Source organism: Culex pipiens, chromosome 2 (assembly GCF_016801865.2).
Source record: "Culex pipiens pallens isolate TS chromosome 2, TS_CPP_V2, whole genome shotgun sequence".
Lineage (NCBI taxonomy): Eukaryota > Metazoa > Arthropoda > Insecta > Diptera > Culicidae > Culex > Culex pipiens.
This window is the reverse complement of record NC_068938.1, coordinates 11,165,613-11,187,500: the sequence shown is the minus strand read 5'-3', so window position 1 is coordinate 11,187,500 and position 21,888 is coordinate 11,165,613. Positions and strand designations below refer to the sequence as shown.

The window sequence follows — 21,888 nt, the reverse complement described above, 5'->3', positions numbered from 1 at the left end:
ACTATGTCAAGTAATTTTGCATCATCAGTTTTCCATACAAGCCTTGATACAATTTTGCGAGCACGTCACACAAAAAAGTTTCGTAAATATATGTAAATCTGTATTTTGAGATGGGATTTTCTGATTCATTTGATGTCTTAGGCAAAGTTGTAGATTATAATTGGGACTTTCGAGAAATAAAAAGCCACATTCTAAAAAAATAATTACCATTTTTTTATACCACTAAAAAAAAATTCGCAAAATAAAGATTTTTAAAATTTTCGATTTTTTATTTGTCTGAAAACATTGTTCCCAACATCACAATCTATCATTTAAGAAGAGAGCATCTGAAATTCTTCGACAAGACCTCAAAATGGGACAGGCTATTGTTGGTGTATTTTACTTAGGCGGTCCATTCTGACAAACTCCCCCCCCCCCCCCCTGCCTCTAATCGTTTCTTTCTGATTTTTATGGCTGACGAAGGCTGACTCGAAAATACGTCTTTTGAGCCATAGGCTTAAGGTGCAAAATTTGGTTACAAAGATATAGGGTATACGACCCTATTTTGGACCTACTATGCAAAGCATCAATATATTTCACCTTATTCTCGGGAACGGTTTAACTAATTTGACTCGTTCCAGGTTTGTTTTGTAGCCTAATGCACTATTGTAAATTTGAAATAATTTAACCGTATCAATATCATCAGTAATTGCAGTAAAACATTTGTTGGATGCATTTTGGACTTATTGAATGTAGTTTAGAGCCATCTCTGTACCTATTTTGGACCCACACTCTGATTGGTTGAAATTTTAACAACTCGAACTGCGGCGTGCGGCGGCAACACGCACACTTAAGAAAAACTCAGTTTGATAAACCAAAGGGCCTATCCAAGATTATAAATCAAGATATATATTTCAGAAATTAAATTATTTTGCATGTTTATGAAGGCTCTCTCCTATTTTACAATTTGCTTTTTCTTAACAATTATTGTACATGCATTAGAGCACAGAAGAGTGTGTTTATAACTTTGTGTATTAGATCCTTTTCTACATTTAAAAAAGTCCATTTCCTACATTTAAGAAAAAGATTTATGAAAAATATTTCAAAGGTATTCGAAAAATTCTTAACCGAAGTTTTGATGAAGTGTTTTGGAGTTATAACCACATTTTTATTTATTTTTTTAATACTTCATGGAAAAAATTGATACACTAAATATTGTTGAAGTGCTGAGAAAATTTCCTACCATTTTCTTTCTGAGACTTTGATAATTTGACAATTTGTATCTTAGGTACAGCCTCACAAATAATTCGAATTGATGAGAATAAGTTTTTCTAAGTATCAGTTAAATAAGCCTGTAATTCTCAACTGATCTCGGAAACTATTTGTTAGATTTTCAATGTTTAAAATTAAAACTTTTGTATTTTTTTTAAATAAAAATAATTAAAAAAAATTAAAATTAAGCTTAATTTTAGAAAAAATCTGAAAATTGATTATTTAGAACAAATTTTAAAATTTTGAAAATTATTTTTATTGAATACATTTCATAGCAAGTTTCATGTTTTGAATATTTGAAGATATACACTGAAAAATAAATTGTGGTAATATTACTGCTTGGAATTGTGACAGATTTTGTGCATAAAAAAGTTTAATTTTACATTAGAAATTAGTAAAATTTTCGTCAGTTTCTGTTGAATTCCTCATTTTTACTCATTATTTCAAGGAAAATTGCAAAATAAGGACTTATATTCAACCAACCAAATTTTTAACCTTCCAAAATTAATCTTTTTTTCCTGTGGACAACGGCATTGCAGTAAATCATGTAAAATTATGAAATTAAAGTGAAAAATCTTCAAAAATTGTCCTATTTAATTCCCAGCATTTTAATTTTGTACAGTCCAAACTCCATTATCCGAAGGCCTCGGAAAAAATTCACTTCGGATAATCGAATCTTACCGTTCGTTGTCTTATTTTTGATGGTCAAGCTTAAGTATGGCACATAAACTACTCTTAAACGATTTAGAATTTTTAAATCCAAGATGGCGGCCAAAATGGCGGTAATGAAGTATTGAAAAAAATATACATTTTTACTTTCAAAAGGCAATCAAATATTCAAATTTGACAAAAATGGGGTCACAGAACTCGAATTTGTATGTATGTATGTATGTATGTATTTGAACCCCCGTCTTGGCAGGACTTGGCCATGACCACAGTATATTTCAACTGAGACGGTTCGGTTAGTAACCACCATATATCTCAAGAACCTTTGAAGCGAATACCTTTCTCTGGCTAACGATTTCTTCTGAAATTGTACAGACATAGATCGGTAATGCAGAAACCAAGAGTGGAAAAGTGCTGAGTCATCGTCTAAAAATAGACAGCGTCCTATCTCGCCCAGCAAAATGAAGTCGATAAAGTAGTCGGTTTCGATGAGAAAAAGTGGAAAACGTGGTCTAAAAATAGCGACGCCATCCCCCTATGGTTTGATATGTTATACCTTGTGACATTATTTCGCCACTACGGATCAATTCAGTTCTAGAGCATTAACTCCATGATGGCCGACTGGTTAGCGTCCCAGACCATCAATCCAAAGGTGTGAGTTCGAATCCCACCTGATTCTTAAAGGTTTTTTGTTCATATTCAAAGTTCAATTCCTGATTCCAAATTTCAAGGGAACCGACCGGGATTTGATCCCTGAACCTTCTGCTTTCGAGGCAGAAGCCGCAACCATTAAGCCACGGAGCCGGTTAAGGGGTCACAGAACTCGAATTTGATGTTAAAAGCAAGAAAATAAAAAAAATACGAAATTTTTTTTTTACGAAAACATTGAAGTTTTTTACAAGCCTTCGGATAAACGAACTTCGGATAATCGAAAATTCAGATAATCGAGGCTTTGGATAATCGAGTTTGGACTGTATAGAAATTTGCAAGGGAAAACCAATTTTTTTTTTTTTGTTATTTGATTCCTGTAATTTTATTTTTTCTGCCAATTGAAAAACTAATGCAAAACTTATACAAATTGAGAAAATTTTCTATCTTTCTCCAAGAAAGTATGGTATGCTTCTAGTAAAAGATACAGCTTCCTCAAAGTTGGCCTAAAACGTGATTTTTACATTTTAGAATGATCAAATAACAAAAAAAATTAAATGATTTGAGGAAAGCCGGATCTGCTCATATTGCTTCCAAATGTTAGGATATTGTTTTGGGGCTTGAAGGGTTACCAGGTCAAAATTTGAAAAATCTGGCAAAGTTTCCATTAAAAATCTGGAAAAATCTGGCAGACGAAAATCTAACAATTCTGAATGATGAAGATGAGGGAGGATATGAATTAATTCAAAAGTATGTAGAATTCAGATGTTTTAACTGATTTCATGGCCTAAAAAATGTTGAATTTACATTTACTTTAGAAAAAACTCATTCTAAATTTTATGATTTTCAATTAAATTCGCTCATTTCAATCAAAAAGTTGTTCACAATGGGCATTAAGTGAAAAATCTGGCATTCCCAGATTTATCTGGCAACCTGGCAACCCTGGGCCTGATTGTGACCAGAAAATTGCTGCTCTGCATATCGAGTCATTCTAATTAATTAAGTAATTATAAAGAAAATACATCTCTCCTTGTTTCTCAGTGGTTTACTCTAGGAGAGTATCAGGGCTGGCACTTACAAAGTGGATTGAGTTATAATTTATTAATGAATTTATTACTGTTGATATGATTTAAAGTTGATGTAAAAATTTATTGGGTCGCCTGCCTAAGTGCCATTATAAGCTTCACCTTGTGATGAAACATTACTTTCCATTACTAAGTGATCGAATCTAGAAGGGAAAAGATCACTAGTTGAGCTGGTCCGAGTTATTACAAAAATATAAATTAACCTTAACAAAACAATATCTTCCAGCTACTACTGAATCAATCTCGTCATGACTCCACCTTCAGATCGTGTCATAATTTATTACCTCAATTTGGGTCCAGAAGCAGTTCGCAGAATTGCCCCCGTGCCTGTCGAACCTGTATAATTTGATGTAAATTCAATTCGATTCGCATATGTAAATGCCGATCATGTCACTGTGTTCTGCGAAAAAAGCCTCACAGAACGGGGAAAAAATATATGCGCAGAAAACATAATTTGTCATGGCATATACATATGTCAGTCAGTCAGTCAAGTCAGGCTCGTCGTCGTCGATTACGAATTGCATCACACTAACTACCTCCTCCACCGACGACGACTGACTCGATTGATCGTTTCGAATCGCTTGAGTCAGCAAAATCATTCAGATTCCGTCACAGTCCGTCAGGTAGCAATCAATCGGTTTGGCTGGTTTATGCACTCCGACCCCTCTCGGTCCTGCTGCCCCAAAGTGGTGACATTTTGTTGCCCCAAGTTCTGCCGTCAGATCGCGACCTGTTTCGGAAGTCTCGTGAACACACATCTGAATAGCCAATATCTCAGTCTTGAGTCCGAGCTTCGGATTGATGCATTTCCCGCGCGCCCAGAGTGACTTTTCTCCTCTTTGCATTCAAGCAATCGATCAATTCGACCATCGTGAATCAAGAAGGAGCCTCGTCGACGACGTCATGGTTAAGTCATTCGTCCATCCAACAGAGATTGTGAACCGCAGGGAGAGAGAGAGAGCGAGCGATGGATTCGTCAGTGGTCGCGTGCTGAACCTGAAGCCAAGGAGTCGGTGCTACAGAAATTATTCACCCCTTTTTCCGCCACAATCGAATGGTTTGTTCAAGATCATCGCAGACACGAAAGTGGGTCTTTCATTCAAATGAATTTGTTTGAATATGCCAACAGCAGCAGGAGCAGAGTCAGCCACTTCCTTTGATGTTTCGCTTCTTATGGCTACTTGTGACGCAAGTTGCACACAAATCACAAACACGTGGTTGCATCATAATCGGGGAAACAAAGACTATGATGGAGGGGTGGGAGAGGGAAGGTCTGGAATCGATTGGCACGTGAACTTGGTCACGCCGCGGGAAGTCAAGTGGAAATGTGGGCTAATCTGAGTCGGAAGTGGTTGTGCACTTTGATTTTGACAGAAAGAAGGGTGTTTTTGTGAATATTGATTTTTTTAATAATGAGGCAAGTATGAGAGCATAATTAAAACTGCCTGCTGAAAACATATCGTTGGCAAGAAGAATCCAATTTCCTTTCCTCAATAACGTCATGATTCGAAATCCGGACACTTAGTAGCATATCATTTTCGTTGTAGCTGACAAAAAATCATGTAATAAGTTGGAAATGAAGAAATATCATCAGGATGTAGTATTAACAGTCAGTTTTAAGAGAATGCATGCAAAATATGTCTTTTCTAACATTTTTTCATCAGAATTTGAAAATTAAAATGACTTGTTGTGCTTCGAATCCCAGACACTGATAAAAGCTGATTCGAAATCCGGACACTTTTGCTTCGAATTCCGGACACTCGTTTTGCTAATGAATAGCACAAATTTGGACTGAAATGTTAGTGAATTGCATTCTTTAGGTCTCAAATAAATTGTTAACATCAATACAATCGATATTTTATATAAAAATTTGTTAGAATTTAAGGAAATCAAAACCATAAAATTCTGCTTTGCTTTCCAGGTGCTTCGGACGCCTATGAAATATTTCACGTGAAATGTTTCGCATTTTTAGTAATCTTATAATTTTATTTTATTTTATTGTTTTGACAGTAACTACTGTGTTCAAACAAACTTTAAATGAAAGTTGATGTAAGAATTCATCAAAAAACACAGTTTTGACATTCATAATGCGAACTAATATCCAAATAATTGATAAAACAAGATGAGGTGTCCGGGTTTCGAAGCGTCCGGGAATTCGAATCATGACGTTAATTTGTTGTTTGAGTTGGCTCTGGATTCAAATTAAGAAATGGGGTGAACCGCTTTATTTTTCTGTCATTCTTGAATTACTAACCGCCCTACTTTTCACTGCAAAAAAAAATATGCTACTAATCAGAATCCATTTGAGTGCTGAAAAGTACAACTGTGCGATTAGCTTAAAATAAACAAGAAGAGACTTGTTATTGGGTTATTCTCTGCCAACTCAAACGAAATCGAAAAAAGTTGCCTGATCCCTCTTCGATTTGTCTGAAACCTTGTCCTAAGGGGAAGTTTTGGTCCCTGATCAAAATTCAAAATTCCATCTGCGGACAAAGTTTCACGCAGATCGATGAGTAGACGGGGCAAATGCTGTGTAAGTTAGAGGAGGATCACTAAATTCTAATTAATGCTATCATGAAAGAGTTTTTTTTTGTTTTTTTTTCTGAATTTGCCACAGTTTTGGAAATAAATTGTTATAGTGGTCCAGTAATTTGATATAAAGTTTAGCTGAGATTTAAAAAAAAATACATTTGGATTTTTTTTAAATAGAAATGGTCTGACGAGTACAAATGAAAGTAAGTATTTTTATGATTAAATTTATTTTTATTCATTTGAATAACATTTAACATGAATTTTATTATCCATGTAAACTGACCCGTGGAGATTAGATATTATTTCATGTATTTATTTTTAGCTTTAGATCAAAATAATATTCTTTTAAAAAAGTCATTTTCATGATTTAACCATTTTTTCGCAAGGGAAGAACATCCAAATTTCATCTTGAACAAACGATCGAGAATTCTATTTATCGCGCTTTCACTATTGCAAATTTAATTATGCTTTTGAAAAAGTTTTTTTTATTATTTTCGTGGGTATATTTTTGTTTCCATGAAAAATCATAAATTTTCAGGAAAATAAATCTCCATGGAAAAAATTAAACAAAAAATTTGGTTTTTGCGAAAAATATAAAAAAATCCATCAATTTGACCACCCTAATGCCAAAAAACTAACCTGATGTGAGAACCTAAAAAATATATTTACCATAAATAAGAACTCTGAGTTATTATTTTATGCATAGGAAATTGCTGTATTTTTACACCGCCATAAAACATTTTTATTAAATAAAAAATAAAAACTTACGTCACTTAGCAGAATTTAGTTACATTTACAATTTGAGTACTTGTTTTAACTCCAAATATTACAAATTTAAAAGTCCATACAGAACTCTGGAAATCATTGAAGCTTTTGATGATGAGGAAGAAATTAATATCGAAAAATTATTATTAAATACTGTCACAAATGTGCAAAATATAAATGAATTTATGAAAAAAAAAATTCTTAATCTGAATCGAATTGGTGCTAATCTGGTTTGTATCGGATAAAAAATGCATAAATTTGCATTTTAAGATTATTTTTTATCTTTTTTTAGGATAGTCTATTTTACAAATTTTTAAACTATTAGGGTGATCTGAAAAATGACCATTCTCGTTAATTTTCGGAAAAAAACTATTTTTTTCATAAAATTATAACTTAGCTATTTCAAACGATTTTCGCTCTTTTGAATGCAAATAAAAGGTGATTGAATGGGCTTTAAGATAAAAATAGTTTGGAGCTTCAAAAATCTAGCCTTATATTTGAAAAAGTTTTATGAAAACTTGGAATGAGGTTTGAAAGGTCTCGGGAACAAAAACCCAATATATACGTCGGATTCCTCAAGACATTTTACGTTATATACCCAAAAATGGGAAAAGTTCATTGAAAGTATTCTGAGTTATTGCTCTCATGTGAGTGCTTTTTATCTTCTGTATGCTCAACATAAAAAAAAAATGATTTTCAAATTTAAATATAATCAAATAAATTGTATTGACTACTTGTCAATAAGCTTCAAATGTTTTTTCAGCATTCAACCTATCACAAACAGTTATTTACAATCTCTTCCAATCATTTAGCCAACTTTTCCAACCGGTAGCCACTTCCACAAAGTGCCAAAGCAGTAATCTGCGCGCCATTGCTAGCTTGCGCTTGCGCCCACTGCCACCAGCAGCATTAAATCATTAAACTCAATAATAATTTTCCATGATTGATTTCCCCCGCGCGTTCGATCGCAATTGATTGGCCACCCGGTCCAATCCGGTTGGTCCAATGGTCTATGGCGCAGATTGTGGGGGCTGAAACTATGTTCCATTTCAGCGCCGGGGCAAAGTTACGGCGTGTGCATGGGAATGGGTGCGCGATTTTCCACCTTTTTCCTCCTTCTTAAGGGGTGGGGTGGCATGGTGGTGGAAGGGGTGGGTAGATTTAATCGATTATCTACATTTCTTCGGCAAAGAGGAAAAACCACTGCCCATTTGCGGATTATCTCGCTGGACGGCCGCGCCAGCCACTCCAACCGACGAGGCGCAATTTGAGTAATGTTTCAAATTAAATTCAATTTAATTTAATATTGCGCTTTATCCTTTACGCCTCGGCGTCGATTCCCCCGAGATCGCTGGCCACTCTGACTGACTGACTGACTGGCTGCTGGTGCCCCGTGGATTGCGGAATGTGCGCCTTGCGCGATTTGATTAACTCGATTAACGATAATGATCTCGTTCACTTTAGTAAGTTATTAAATTAAAACAAATAATAGCAAGAAAGCGCCGCGAGCTTTGAATTGCGCGGATGGGAACCAGTTGGACGGACCGAGATGACGATGACAGTCCCGAGCCCGAGGAAAATGGAATTAAATTATCTCCTCTGGATACAATTTAATGATATTGATTGTCATCATGAGTCATACTGGTTCTCCAGGTCGACCGACCATTGATAACTGTTATTATTTTCTTAAGCAAGAAACTTGGACCCGAAGAATTCTCCTTTCAAGTCCCAAATCACCCGGACATTCCGGATTTCACTTACATTTCGCTCAGCTTTCATCTCGCAAGTGATTGTAAATAAACGTCACTTTGTGTACGTGCGGCTTTGAATACGAAATGAGCCACCATAAATAACGTCCCTTTGGTGTGCTCCCAGGAGTTTCAAGTCGGACAATAACTGGACCCCAGCAACCGCCACCAGAAGTCCTCCGGAAGAATCGGAGACAGAAGCAAGAATGTTCACATATTACGACCTGACAGTTGCTGTCCTGAACAGAACACGGAGGAAAATTGCACGGGAATGTTTGTTCTTGTAATATATCTGACTTGATTTGATCTGATCGTTTCGGCAAACCTTTCAGGAGGTCGTCGTGATCGGAGGACAATTTATTTGCTTTGTTACAAGTCTCCACCAACGGGGATTACTTGGTGGAATCAATGCGAGATGATCTCTTTGTATAGGTTCGTTAAAGGGAGGAGGACCAATTTACTCACTTCCAATTGATTTGACAGTGAGTAATGCAAGTTTGAGCAATCGTGAGCAGAAGTTGTTTGTGATACTGCTGGGGACGTTCCGGGGGATTTCGATTAAATGGTTTTATCCCTTATCCCCGAATCCCACTTTCCCGAATCCCATATCCCCGAAAATCATTTCCCCGAAAATTCCACATCCCCGAAATCATTTCCCCGAAAGTGCCACTTCCCCGAAAAACATTTTCCCGAAAATTCCACGTCCCCGAAAATTCCACATCCCCGAAAATCATTTTGCCGAAAATTCCATATCCCCGAATGTCATTTACCTGAATGACCATTTTACCGAACTGTCGTTTTCCCGAATTTACATATACCCGAATGGTTACTTCCCCAAAAATTAAATTGTCTCTAATGATAACCTAGATATAAACATTTTATAAACCTTAATATTAAATTCTCCAAAAACAAATAACCGTAGAAGGCCATTTATAAACCACGCGGTCACTGGCAAAGGGATTTCAGGTCAGAATGCGTTTGTCACAAGTAAAAGCTCGACTACCGTAAACATTTGTAAGGGACTATCCACAAACCACGTGGACACTTTTTTGGAAATCCCATTGGTTGGGATTTGGGATTTCCAAAAAAGTGTCCACGTGGTTTGTGGATAGTCCCTTACAAATGTTTACGGTAGTCGAGCTTTTACTTGTGACAAACGCATTCTGACCTGAAATCCCTTTGCCAGTTGTCGCACTTACATTAATTTTCCGGGTGTGTCAAGTCGGTTTTTATTGAATATCTCAGGACTGAAATCGAATTTTGGGTTTCTGTGTAGGTCAAAAGATGAGGCATTGTGAGCTGCACAAAATGGCTTTTCGAACTCAATTTGGCTCAAAATCGACGTACGACAAGCGAGCACGACAGCGACGACATGTGAAAAATAGGCAACTGTATTAAGCGGCACGCTGCCATTTAGATTTGTTCATCATAAATATGTACTCCGTTCAAGATGTTCTCATTCTCCACCTCATTTGTCATAGTCGGAGTTATTGTTGGATTCGGTGAAGTCAGTTCTTTTTGAAAGGCAGTTGGAGTAACTAAATCTTAGAATCCGGAGTTCAAATTCTTTAACTCCGCAAACTTGGAAAATATCCAAAATTTAAGTGAAGCTGGAATAAAATGCTTGAAAAAAAAAACTCTGAATTTTTTGAACGTTTAATTGTGAATGATACTTAACTTCATCGATCGCTACTTCTCCGAACCCGGTCAGGCGGGTATGTCCGTTGCCCAAAACCGCGCGCGCGGTTCTGGGCAACGGGCATGCCCGCCTGACCGGGTTCGGGGAAGTGGCGTTCGGGGAAATGGCCTTTCGGGGATATGGTCATTCGGGAAAATGATTTTCAGGGATGTGGAAAATTAGGGGAAGTGGCCATTCGGGAAAATGGTTTTTAGGGGAAGTCGCCATTCGGGAATGTGGCCATTCGGGGAAATGGATTGTTCGGGGAAATGATTTTCGGGTAAATGACATTTCGGGAAAGTGTCTTTTCGGAGATGTGACATTCGGGGAAATGTCTTTTCGGTATGTGGGTTTCGGGGAAATGTCATAGATTCCCGACAAAATCGTGTATGAAGCAAATTTGTAAATCAGATCATCAAAAATTTGAAAGTTTAGATTTTTAAATTAAGATAGATTAATTAACACCCATTGTTGCAAGATAAATATATTTTGTAAAGTTGAAAAAAATGTGGTTGATATCTGGGTGCTGAATAGTCGTTCGAAAAGCGGCCTCAATTTAGAACTGTCAAAGTGGAACCAATTTACTGTTCGCAAAATGCTCCCAAGAAATAGCAAGTATTGTAATCGATCAATAATTTATTTTGTCAGAAATAAAAAAAGTTGATGGCGTCGAACTTTTGAAACATTCAAAAGTGCCATTTGGATGCTTTTACGATTCACTAAATTCCACCCACTTCTGACGCAATTTTTCGTCACGTGGAAAACAAAAAAAAGCCCCTTTTGGACGCCCATCGTATAGTCTATGAACAAAACAGCGAAATACTTAATTTTGTCAGCGAAAAGTCTAACATCAACAGATCCAAAATGTTTCAAAACAAGTCACTTCAGCAGCAAAAAAAATGTCACGCTTGAGCTTGAACATAGCCTTCTTCTGTTTTAAAAGGGCTAAAAATTCAATATTACGCCCTTTTGAAATGTTTGTCTTGGTTTAAAAAATTTTAAAATATTTTTTTCGAAGAGATCGGAAAATTTCACGAATGTTTCATATTTCAACATCGAAAATCGGACCATTAGTTGCTGAGATATCGACATTAGAAAATAGTGGGCTGTTAGGGTGAGACTTAGAAAACATCAATTTTCCTGTTTTTAAACACTTGCATGGCATATCTCAGCAACTAAGGGTCGTATCAACAAAGTTCAAAAAAGCAAAATATAGAGAATTTTCTCAGCTTTTCAAAAATATTTTTTTCCGAAAGTGGGCAAACATGTGCACTAATTTTAAAAAATGAAAAACTGCGACTATTTTCAAAAAAGTCACCTAAAAATGGATTTAACGTGAAAACGGTGCACTTTATCAACATTACACTAAAGTACTTTGAATTTGATTTTACATCGAAAAATGAAGCTGAAAATTTTTTACGAGCAATATTTAGATTTTTTGAAAAAATCAGTATTGATTAAAAAATTCATAAATCGGTCAAAGATTTTTTGCACAACCTGGAAATTTCTGAAAAGTTGGCATTTGATGTCCTCTAAAACATATCAAAAAATAAAAAATAAATTAAAAATAGTGTTTTTTTTGCAAATCAAGTTTTTGTGACAAAACGATAAATAAAAAATCACAAAAAAATCACCAAAAAATTTTTACCGTGCATCATTTTTTTTCAGTGTAGGCCATATCCATACCTACAACTTTGCCGAAGACACCAAAACGATCAAAAAATTCCTTCAAAAGATACAGATTTTTGAATTTTCATAAATCATTTTTGTATGGACAGCTGCCACATTTGTATGGAAAATTATATGGACAAACTAATGATGCAAAATGGCTTCTTTGGGCATACCTAAGGCACCAAAAAAGTTTCAGTCGGATTAAAAAATACAAAAGAAATCGAATGACCGAAATCTGAGAGAACTGCTCTTATGTAAAATAACTTATTTCACATAAGTTTATTTCAAATAAGGAAACAATATTTTGCATTTTTATAAAATAAATGTCTGGTTCTCCTAAGAACAAATTGTAAAATTGTTCAATTATTTGTTTAATGATGAAAAAAAACTTTTAAAACGTTTGATTTATCTAAAATGAAACCAAACAAACTCTGTTTTATAATATCTTGATTAAGTCATTTGCTTGAATTTTCATCACTCTCAAATGAATCAATTTCATTCAAGAGCAGTTAAGAACCTCAGGACACCCACAAAGTTCCCTCGATTGTCCAAAATTTAAAGGTTCCTGCCTTTAAATATCCCATTTGGCCACGCTTCATCAACCAGCTGTTGTTCCGGCTTCGCTCCCGTAGCTGCCTCTCCCAAAATTCCTCATTTAAATGCCCTGGACCTAATAATTTCCGAAATGTCATCCCATTCTCTCCGAACAACATTTCTCGACGTCATAATTCAGCTTTGGTGTGAAACTTGCCGCAGCAGGATATCCACCTTTGAAGGTCTACAAATTATAGACCCCACGAATTGGTCACGCGTACTTAGGGTCTGTCCCAAATAAGTCATCATCATCGTCGTCATCGACACTGGGATATGGGTTTCGGTAAGGTGAGAAATAAAAATCACTTCGTCGTCGTCATGATCGTTCGTTCGTTGTGTGGTCCAGATTCCAGAGCGGTGGTCCCACCCACCGGAGCCTGTCTAATTTGTAATAATCCCATCCCGGAGGAAGGTGATTGCTTCGTTTAGAACAATGAGATTTAACACCTCACAACTGAACCTCCACCAAACTCACCTCTCTTGAGCATGCTGGACGTGTGCGGATTGCGGCTTTTCGTGCTCAGCGACGAGCAGTTCCAGCGGTGCCACTGGAACTGGTGCTGACACTCGCGCACCCCCAACTCCAACCCCTCGATGGCGGCCGCCGTGACGTCACTCGCCCGGTAACACAGCTCGAGCTGTTCCCGCGTGAGGCCCGGCACCGTGCGGCATGTGGCGCGGACATCCGGCAGACACAGAACCCTGAAGAGAGACAGAGACAGACGAAAAAAGTGCTTAAATCAGAACTTGTTCGATTTTTTTGTGGTTCGTTATCGCTTTATCCAGTGCTGCTAATTTCCCATCATTAACCTAATGAGATGTAATTAATCTGTTCAGAATAAATTACCAGCTGCTGCAGGGAACTGCAGCAAAAAAAGGCCCACTAAAGTCGGATCCATGTGAAATCGAGATGAGAATGCAGAATGTCAGAATTAACGTGGATTCGGTTTTCGCGGTTTAACACTCTCCGGGCAGCTAATTAATAATCGGTGAAATATGCATGCACGCGAACAAGGCAGCAGGACGAAACGGCGACGACCTGGTCCAGTTTAAATTCGAGCAAATTAAAGTCAAGAGCAGCATAAATCACCGACGTCATCGGTCGTTGTTGTCCGTGCTAATTGGGGGCTGTGTGACCTTAAGGTGAAAGGCAAAGCCGCGGGGCCGGCTAGTTGGCGCGAAAAATCTCATAGGTTACTGCGATGCGCGCGCGCCACGTGCTCTCGTTTTGAATGCTGGCATGGCTCAGTTACTGTTCGCACGAACTGCGTGCAGTGGAAAGTATTGTAATCAGTAAGAAAATAAAGAAATTAATATTTTTTCAAAACATTTTTTTTTGAATAGTTTCAAGCAGTGTGGTTGGTGTTAGTAAAGCGTAAACGGGTTTTTCGAAATATGAAAAAAATAATCATTTTGAATTGACAGTTTTTGTGAACTATATCGAACTGCTAATATTTTATTTATTTTTATTTGTTGTACAAATATTGTTTTGGCAAATATTTTAGTAAGGTTTGATTTACAAAAACATTGATAAGCATGATTCGAATGTAAGTAAAATGACTGAATATCGTTATTTCGATTTACAGTAACTCAAAAACACAAAAACTCAGCCTCACGAAACATGTCAATACTTCGAAGGCTAATTGCTAATCAACTGACGTAGTGTAAAATACATTTTAAAACACTTTTTTCATTCAAATGTAGTAATTTGAAATTGTGTATGTGTTGAGGGACATAAACATCAAAATATATTTTGAACAGTGCCTTACCGAGTGATGAAGACGAGTCAAATAATTGAACAATTTGAGGAAAGTTATACAAAAACATAAATCCCTGACATAAACATTTTTCTATTATCTCTAAGAAAATAGATTGTACGCTTTCAATATCATCAAAATGATGAATTAAATAAATTTCGAAGTCAATTTTGTTGTTTGGAATAAGCAAACATAATTTTCTATATTTTTTTATTAGACCCGTTGAGGCAATATCAACTTCAAAGTCAGGAAAAATGTTCTGATAAAAACAGAAGGCCCCTTTATTTTCAAATGGCAAATGAAATGAATAACATCAATTTATTCAATTTATTTTAAAAAGAAGCTGAATCGTGGGAGCGACAAAGGATCGACAAAGACAACTGAATTTAAAAAAAATAAATTGCTAATGTCAAGATAACTTTCAAATAATTTGAAAAAGCGGGTTTTATCATTCATTCCTCCTTTTTTCATAGTAAAATAATTGAATTGAATTCGAAATCTGGTTTATGAAAAAAAATTAAATAATTTCCTTTTTCTTTCAACAAAAATATGGGTTACAAAAATAATTGCAAGCAAAACATTGCATTCATCTAAACGAACGCAACGTAAACGGTAAGAAGCGTTATATCGATAATGGCAGTTTGTGTCAGTTCCTGGTTAAACTGGTGATCAGAATTTATAGTTTCATATCCCTGAAGTATAAATTACTGCGATCGCAGTCTGAGTCAGTTCCTGGTCAAAATAGTGATCAAAATTTATTGTTTTACATCTCTGAAATATTAATTAAAATTTTGCCAAACTACCTAGTGAAATTAAAAATGGATAAAAAAAATCTTGGAAGGTTGGTCATTTCTAGTAAATTATTAAATAATTTTAAAAACTCTCTGCGATGGCAGTCTGAGTCAGTTCCTGGTCAAAATAGTGATCAAAATTTATTGTTTTACATCTCTGAAATATTAATTAAAATTTTACCAAACTACCTAGTGAAATTAAAAATGGATAAAAAAAAATCTTGGAAGGTTAGTCATTTCTAGTAAATTTTTAAATAATTTTAAAAACTCACTGCGATGGCAGTCTGAGTCAGTTTCTGGTAAAACCAGTGATCAAAATTTATTGTTTTATATCTCAGAAGTATGAATTTAAATTTTGCCAAACTTCCTAGTGAAATTAAATATTTTATTATTGATAAAAATCTTGAAAGGTCAGATATTTCTAGTAAATTTTAAAATAATTAAAAAAAAAACTCTCTGCGATGACAGTCTGAGTCAGTTCCTGGTAAAACCTGTGATCAAAATTTATTGTTTTATATCTCTGAGCATGAGAGCATGAGCATGAGAGATCACCCATGGTTGCCCCTCCGTTGCTGAACAGAACCGTAATATCCTTTCAGCACTACTGATTATAGGCTTCGACGATCTAGTGGTGTTTCCCTTATCAACAGCATGTATGAATGCGCTGAAAAGATAAAACACCATGATTGCTAAAGCTAGATCAGTTGCGAATAGGTAACAGTCATTGGCCACCAACGGCGCCCGCCATGTCAGTTTGTAGACCTCGATTTTAAGGGACGGGAATGTTAGTTAGCGCAGGTTGCTACTAGGGCAGCTGATTTACTCTGTGCTTACACCCCACGAGCGCCAGGAACCTGAAAACTTGTTAGTAGGATAGGGTGTTTGGTCAGGATTCATCATAGAAGATGATGATGCGACCCAAAATCATAGTGTTTGGTGAAAGGTATTATATATTATTCTCAAGGCAAACAATCGGATGCTGCGGATGAGACATTTCCCGTTTATGGGTTGTTAAATTTTAAATGAAATGGTCTAGTCTTAGACAGCCGGCTGTGGAAAGATAGAACAAAAATCATTTGTAATTAAAGAATGAAGGATTAAACAATGTAACTTTTAACTTGAGATGATTTTACGAGTTTTAAATGATTGATGTTTAGTGAGGTACTGATTAACGGTGCGAACGACGAGTTTCGATGTGTATCGAGCTGAAATGGTATGATAGGGTGTTGATAGGGTCAAATCAAACTGGCTAGCTGTCATCGGGACAGCCAAAGCCAGCCGCACCTTCACACGCACACACGCACGCGAAAAAAACGAAAAACACACCGACGGCGGACGCGAAAATTCTTACGACCCTACGGAAAGGAATCGCAAATCTGACTGGCTCAACTGTCATCGAGACAGCCAAAGCCAGCCGCACCTTCACACGCACACACGCACGCCAAAAAACGAAAAACACACCGACGGCGGACGCGAAAATTCTACGACCCTACGGAAAGGAATCGCAAATCTGACTGGCTCAACTGTCATCGAGACAGCCAAAGCCAGCCGCACCTTCACACGCACTATTTATTGTTTTATATCTCTGAAGTATAAATTCAAATTTTGCTAAATTACCTAGTGAAATTTAAAATTGATAAAAAAAAATCTTAGAAGGTTAGTCTTTTCTAGTAAATTATTAAAATAATTTCAAAAACTCTCTGCGATGGCAGTCTGAGTCAGTTCCTGGTCAAAATAGTGATCAAAACTCACTCAAAATAGTGATCAAAACTCACTGCGATGGCAGTCTGAATCAGTTTCTGGTAAAACCAGTGATCAAAATTTATTGTTTTACATCTCAGAAGTATGAATTTAAATTTTGCCAAACTACCTAGTGAAATTAAATATTTTATTATTGATAAAAATCTTGAAAGGTCAGATATTTCTAGTAAATTTTTAAATAATTAAAAAAAAACTCTCTGCGATGGCAGTCTGAGTCAGTTCCTGGTAAAACCTGTGATCAAAATTTATTGTTTTATATCTCTAAAGTATAAATTCAAATTTTGCTAATTACCTAGTGAAATTAAAAATGGATAAAAAAAATCTTGGAAGGTTGGTCATTTCTAGTAAATTATTAAATAATTTTAAAAACTCTCTGCGATGGCAGTCTGAGTCAGTCAGTTATTTATTAAAATTTTGCCAAACTACCTAGTAAAATTAAAAATGGATAAAAAAAATCTTGGAAGGTTAGTCATTTCTAGTAAATTTTTAAATAATTTTAAAAACTCACTGCGATGCCAGTCTGAGTCAGTTTCTGGTAAAACCAGTGATCAAAATTTATTGTTTTATATCTCTGAAGTATAAATTCAAATTTTGCTAAATTTCCAAGTGAAATTTAAAATTGATAAAAAAAATCTTAGAAGGTCAGTCATTTCTAGTAAATTATTAAATAATTTAAAAAACTCTCTGCGATGGCAGTCTGAGTCAGTTCCTGGTCAAAATAGTGATCAAAACTCACTCAAAATAGTGATCAAAACTCACTGTGATGGCAGTCTGAGTCAGTTTCTGGTAAAACCAGTGATCAAAATTCATTGTTTTATATCTCAGAAGTATGAATTTAAATTTTGCCAAACTACCTAGTGAAATTAAATATTTTAATTATTGATAAAAATCTTGAAAAGTCAGATATTTCTAGTAAATTTTAAAATAATTAAAAAAAAACTCTCTGCGATGGCAGTCTGAGTCAGTTCCTGGTAAAACCTGTGATCAAAATTTGTTGTTATATATCTCTAAAGTATGAATTCAAATTTTGCTAAATTACCTAGTGAAATTTAAAATTGATAAAAAAAATGTTAGAAGGTTAGTCTTTTCTAGTAAATTATTAAAATAATTTCAAAAACTCTCTGCGATGGCAGTCTGAATCAGTTCCGGGTCAAAATAGTGATCAAAATTTATTGTTTTACATCTCTGAAATATTAATTAAAATTTTGCCAAACTACCTAGTGAAATTAAAAATGGATAAAAAAAATCTTGGAAGGTTAGTCATTTCTAGTAATTTTTTAAATAATTTTAAAAACTCTCTGCGATGCCAGTCTGAGTCAGTTTCTGGTAAAACCAGTGATCAAAGTTTATTGTTTTATATCTCAGAAGTATGAATTTAAATTTTGCCAAACTACCTAGTGAAATTAAATATTTTATTATTGATAAAAATCTTGAAAAGTCAGATATTTCTAGTAAATTTTAAAATAATTAAAAAAAAACTCTCTGCGATGGCAGTCTGAGTCAGTTCCTGGTAAAACCTGTGATCAAAATTTATTGTTATCTATCTCTAAAGTATAAATTCAAATTTTACTAAATTACCTAGTGAAATTTAAAATTGATAAAAAAAATGTTAGAAGGTTAGTCTTTTCTAGTAAATTATTAAAATAATTTCAAAAACTCTCTGCGATGGCAGTCTGAGTCAGTTCCTGGTCAAAATAGTGATCAAAATTTATTGTTTTACATCTCTGAAATATTAATTAAAATTTTGCCAAACTACCTAGTGAAATTAAAAATGGATAAAAAAAATCTTGGAAGGTTAGTCATTTCTAGTAATTTTTTAAATAATTTTAAAAACTCACTGCGATGCCAGTCTGAGTCAGTTTCTGGTAAAACCAGTGATCAAAGTTTATTGTTTTATATCTCTGAAGTATGAATTAAAATTTTGCCAAACTACCTAGTGAAATTAAATATTTTTGATAAAAATCTTGAAAGGTCAGATATTTCTAGTAAATTTTTAAATAATTAAAAAAAAACTCTCTGCGATGGCAGTCTGAGTCAGTTCCTGGTAAAACTAGTGATCAAAATTTATTGTTTTATATCTCTAAAGTATAAATTCAAATTTTGCTAAATTACCTAGTGAAATTTAAAATTGATAAAAAAAATCTTAGAAGGTTAGTCATTTCTAGTAAATTATTAAATAATTTCAAAAACTCTCTGCGTTGGCAGTCTGAGTCAGTTCCTGGTCAAAATAGTGATCAAAATTTATTGTTTTACATCTCTGAAATATTAATTAAAATTTTGCCAAACTACCTAGTGAAATTAAAAATGGATAAAAAAAATCTTGGAAGGTTAGTCATTTCTAGTAAATTATTAAATAATTTTAAAAACTCACTGCGATGGCAGTCTGAGTCAGTTTCTGGTAAAACCAGTGATCAAAATTTATTGTTTTATATCTCAGAAGTATGAATTTAAATTTTGCCAAACTACCTAGTGAAATTAAATATTTTATTATTGATAAAAATCTTGAAAAGTCAGATATTTCTAGTAAATTTTAAAATAATTAAAAAAAAAACTCTCTGCGATGGCAGTCTGAGTCAGTTCCTGGTAAAACCTATGATCAAAATTTATTGTTTTATATCTCTAAAGTATAAATTCAAATTTTGCTAAATTACCTAGTGAAATTTAAAATTGATAAAAAAAATCTTAGAAGGTTAGTCATTTCTAGTAAATTATTAAATAATTTCAAAAACTCTCTGCGTTGGCAGTCTGAGTCAGTTCCTGGTCAAACTAGTGATCAAAATTTATTGTTTTACATCTCTGAAATATTAATTAAAATTTTGCCAAACTACCTAGTGAAATTAAAAATGGATAAAAAAAATCTTGGAAGGTTAGTCATTTCTAGTAAATTTTTAAATAATTTTAAAAACTCACTGCGATGGCAGTCTGAGTCAGTTTCTGGTAAAACCAGTGATCAAAATTTATTGTTTTATATCTCAGAAGTATGAATTTAAATTTTGCCAAACTACCTAGTGAAATTAAATATTTTATTATTGATAAAAATCTTGAAAAGTCAGATATTTCTAGTAAATTTTAAAATAATTAAGAAAAAACTCTCTGCGATGGCAGTCTGAGTCAGTTCCTGGTAAAACCTGTGATCAAAATTTGTTGTTATATATCTCTAAAGTATAAATTCAAATTTTGCTAAATTACCTAGTGAAATTTAAAATTGATAAAAAAAATGTTAGAAGGTTAGTCTTTTCTAGTAAATTATTAAAATAATTTCAAAAACTCTCTGCGATGGCAGTCTGAGTCAGTTCCTGGTCAAAATAGTGATCAAAATTTATTGTTTTACATCTCTGAAATATTAATTAAAATTTTGCCAAACTACCTAGTGAAATTAAAAATGGATAAAAAAAATCTTGGAAGGTTAGTCATTTCTAGTAAATTTTTAAATAATTTTTAAAACTCACTGCGATGCCAGTCTGAGTCAGTTTCTGGTAAAACCAGTGATCAAAGTTTATTGTTTTATATCTCAGAAGTATGAATTTAAATTTTGCCAAACTACCTAGTGAAATTAAATATTTTATTATTGATAAAAATCTTGAAAAGTCAGATATTTCTAGTAAATTTTAAAATAATTAAAAAAAAACTCTCTGCGATGGCAGTCTGAATCAGTTCCTGGTAAAACCTGTGATCAAAATTTGTTGTTATATATCTCTAAAGTATAAATTCAAATTTTGCTAAATTACCTAGTGAAATTTAAAATTGATAAAAAAAATGTTAGAAGGTTAGTCTTTTCTAGTAAATTATTAAAATAATTTCAAAAACTCTCTGCGATGGCAGTCTGAGTCAGTTCCTGGTCAAAATAGTGATCAAAATTTATTGTTTTACATCTCTGAAATATTAATTAAAATTTTGCCAAACTACCTAGTGAAATTAAAAATGGATAAAAAAAATCTTGGAAGGTTAGTCATTTCTAGTAAATTTTTAAATAATTTTTAAAACTCACTCCGATGCCAGTCTGAGTCAGTTTCTGGTAAAACCAGTGATCAAAGTTTATTGTTTTATATCTCAGAAGTATGAATTTAAATTTTGCCAAACTACCTAGTGAAATTAAATATTTTATTATTGATAAAAATCTTGAAAAGTCAGATATTTCTAGTAAATTTTAAAATAATTAAAAAAAACTCTCTGCGATGGCAGTCTGAATCAGTTCCTGGTAAAACCTGTGATCAAAATTTGTTGTTATATATCTCTAAAGTATAAATTCAAATTTTGCTAAATTACCTAGTGAAATTTAAAATTGATAAAAAAAATGTTAGAAGGTTAGTCTTTTCTAGTAAATTATTAAAATAATTTCAAAAACTCTCTGCGATGGCAGTCTGAGTCAGTTCCTGGTCAAAATAGTGATCAAAATTTATTGTTTTACATCTCTGAAATATTAATTAAAATTTTGCCAAACTACCTAGTGAAATTAAAAATGGATAAAAAAAATCTTGGAAGGTTAGTCATTTCTAGTAAATTTTTAAATAATTTTTAAAACTCACTCCGATGCCAGTCTGAGTCAGTTTCTGGTAAAACCAGTGATCAAAGTTTATTGTTTTATATCTCAGAAGTATGAATTTAAATTTTGCCAAACTACCTAGTGAAATTAAATATTTTATTATTGATAAAAATCTTGAAAAGTCAGATATTTCTAGTAAATTTTAAAATAATTAAAAAAAACTCTCTGCGATGGCAGTCTGAATCAGTTCCTGGTAAAACCTGTGATCAAAGTTTGTTGTTATATATCTCTAAAGTATAAATTCAAATTTTGCTAAATTACCTAGTGAAATTTAAAATTGATAAAAAAAATGTTAGAAGGTTAGTCTTTTCTAGTAAATTATTAAAATAATTTCAAAAACTCTCTGCGATGGCAGTCTGAGTCAGTTCCTGGTCAAAATAGTGATCAAAATTTATTGT

At 34.0% G+C, this 21,888-nt stretch overlaps 2 protein-coding genes across 5 annotated transcripts in view; both read right to left on the bottom strand.

The window, feature by feature from the left end:
- The window catches only part of LOC120424987 (neither inactivation nor afterpotential protein C), a 120,839-nt gene that overhangs the window by 18,935 nt on the left and 80,016 nt on the right, over positions 1–21,888 (bottom strand). The gene's annotated exons all lie outside the window — the stretch shown is intronic.
- LOC120424990 (protein Wnt-10b) overlaps positions 1–21,888 on the bottom strand; it is a 62,822-nt gene that overhangs the window by 2,934 nt on the left and 38,000 nt on the right. For all 4 annotated transcript variants that reach the window (XM_039589359.2, XM_052707291.1, XM_052707292.1 and 1 more), the window contains exon 3: positions 13,114–13,340. In XM_039589359.2, the coding sequence (XP_039445293.1) occupies positions 13,114–13,340 (227 nt within the window). The remainder of the gene's footprint in view (positions 1–13,113; positions 13,341–21,888) is intronic.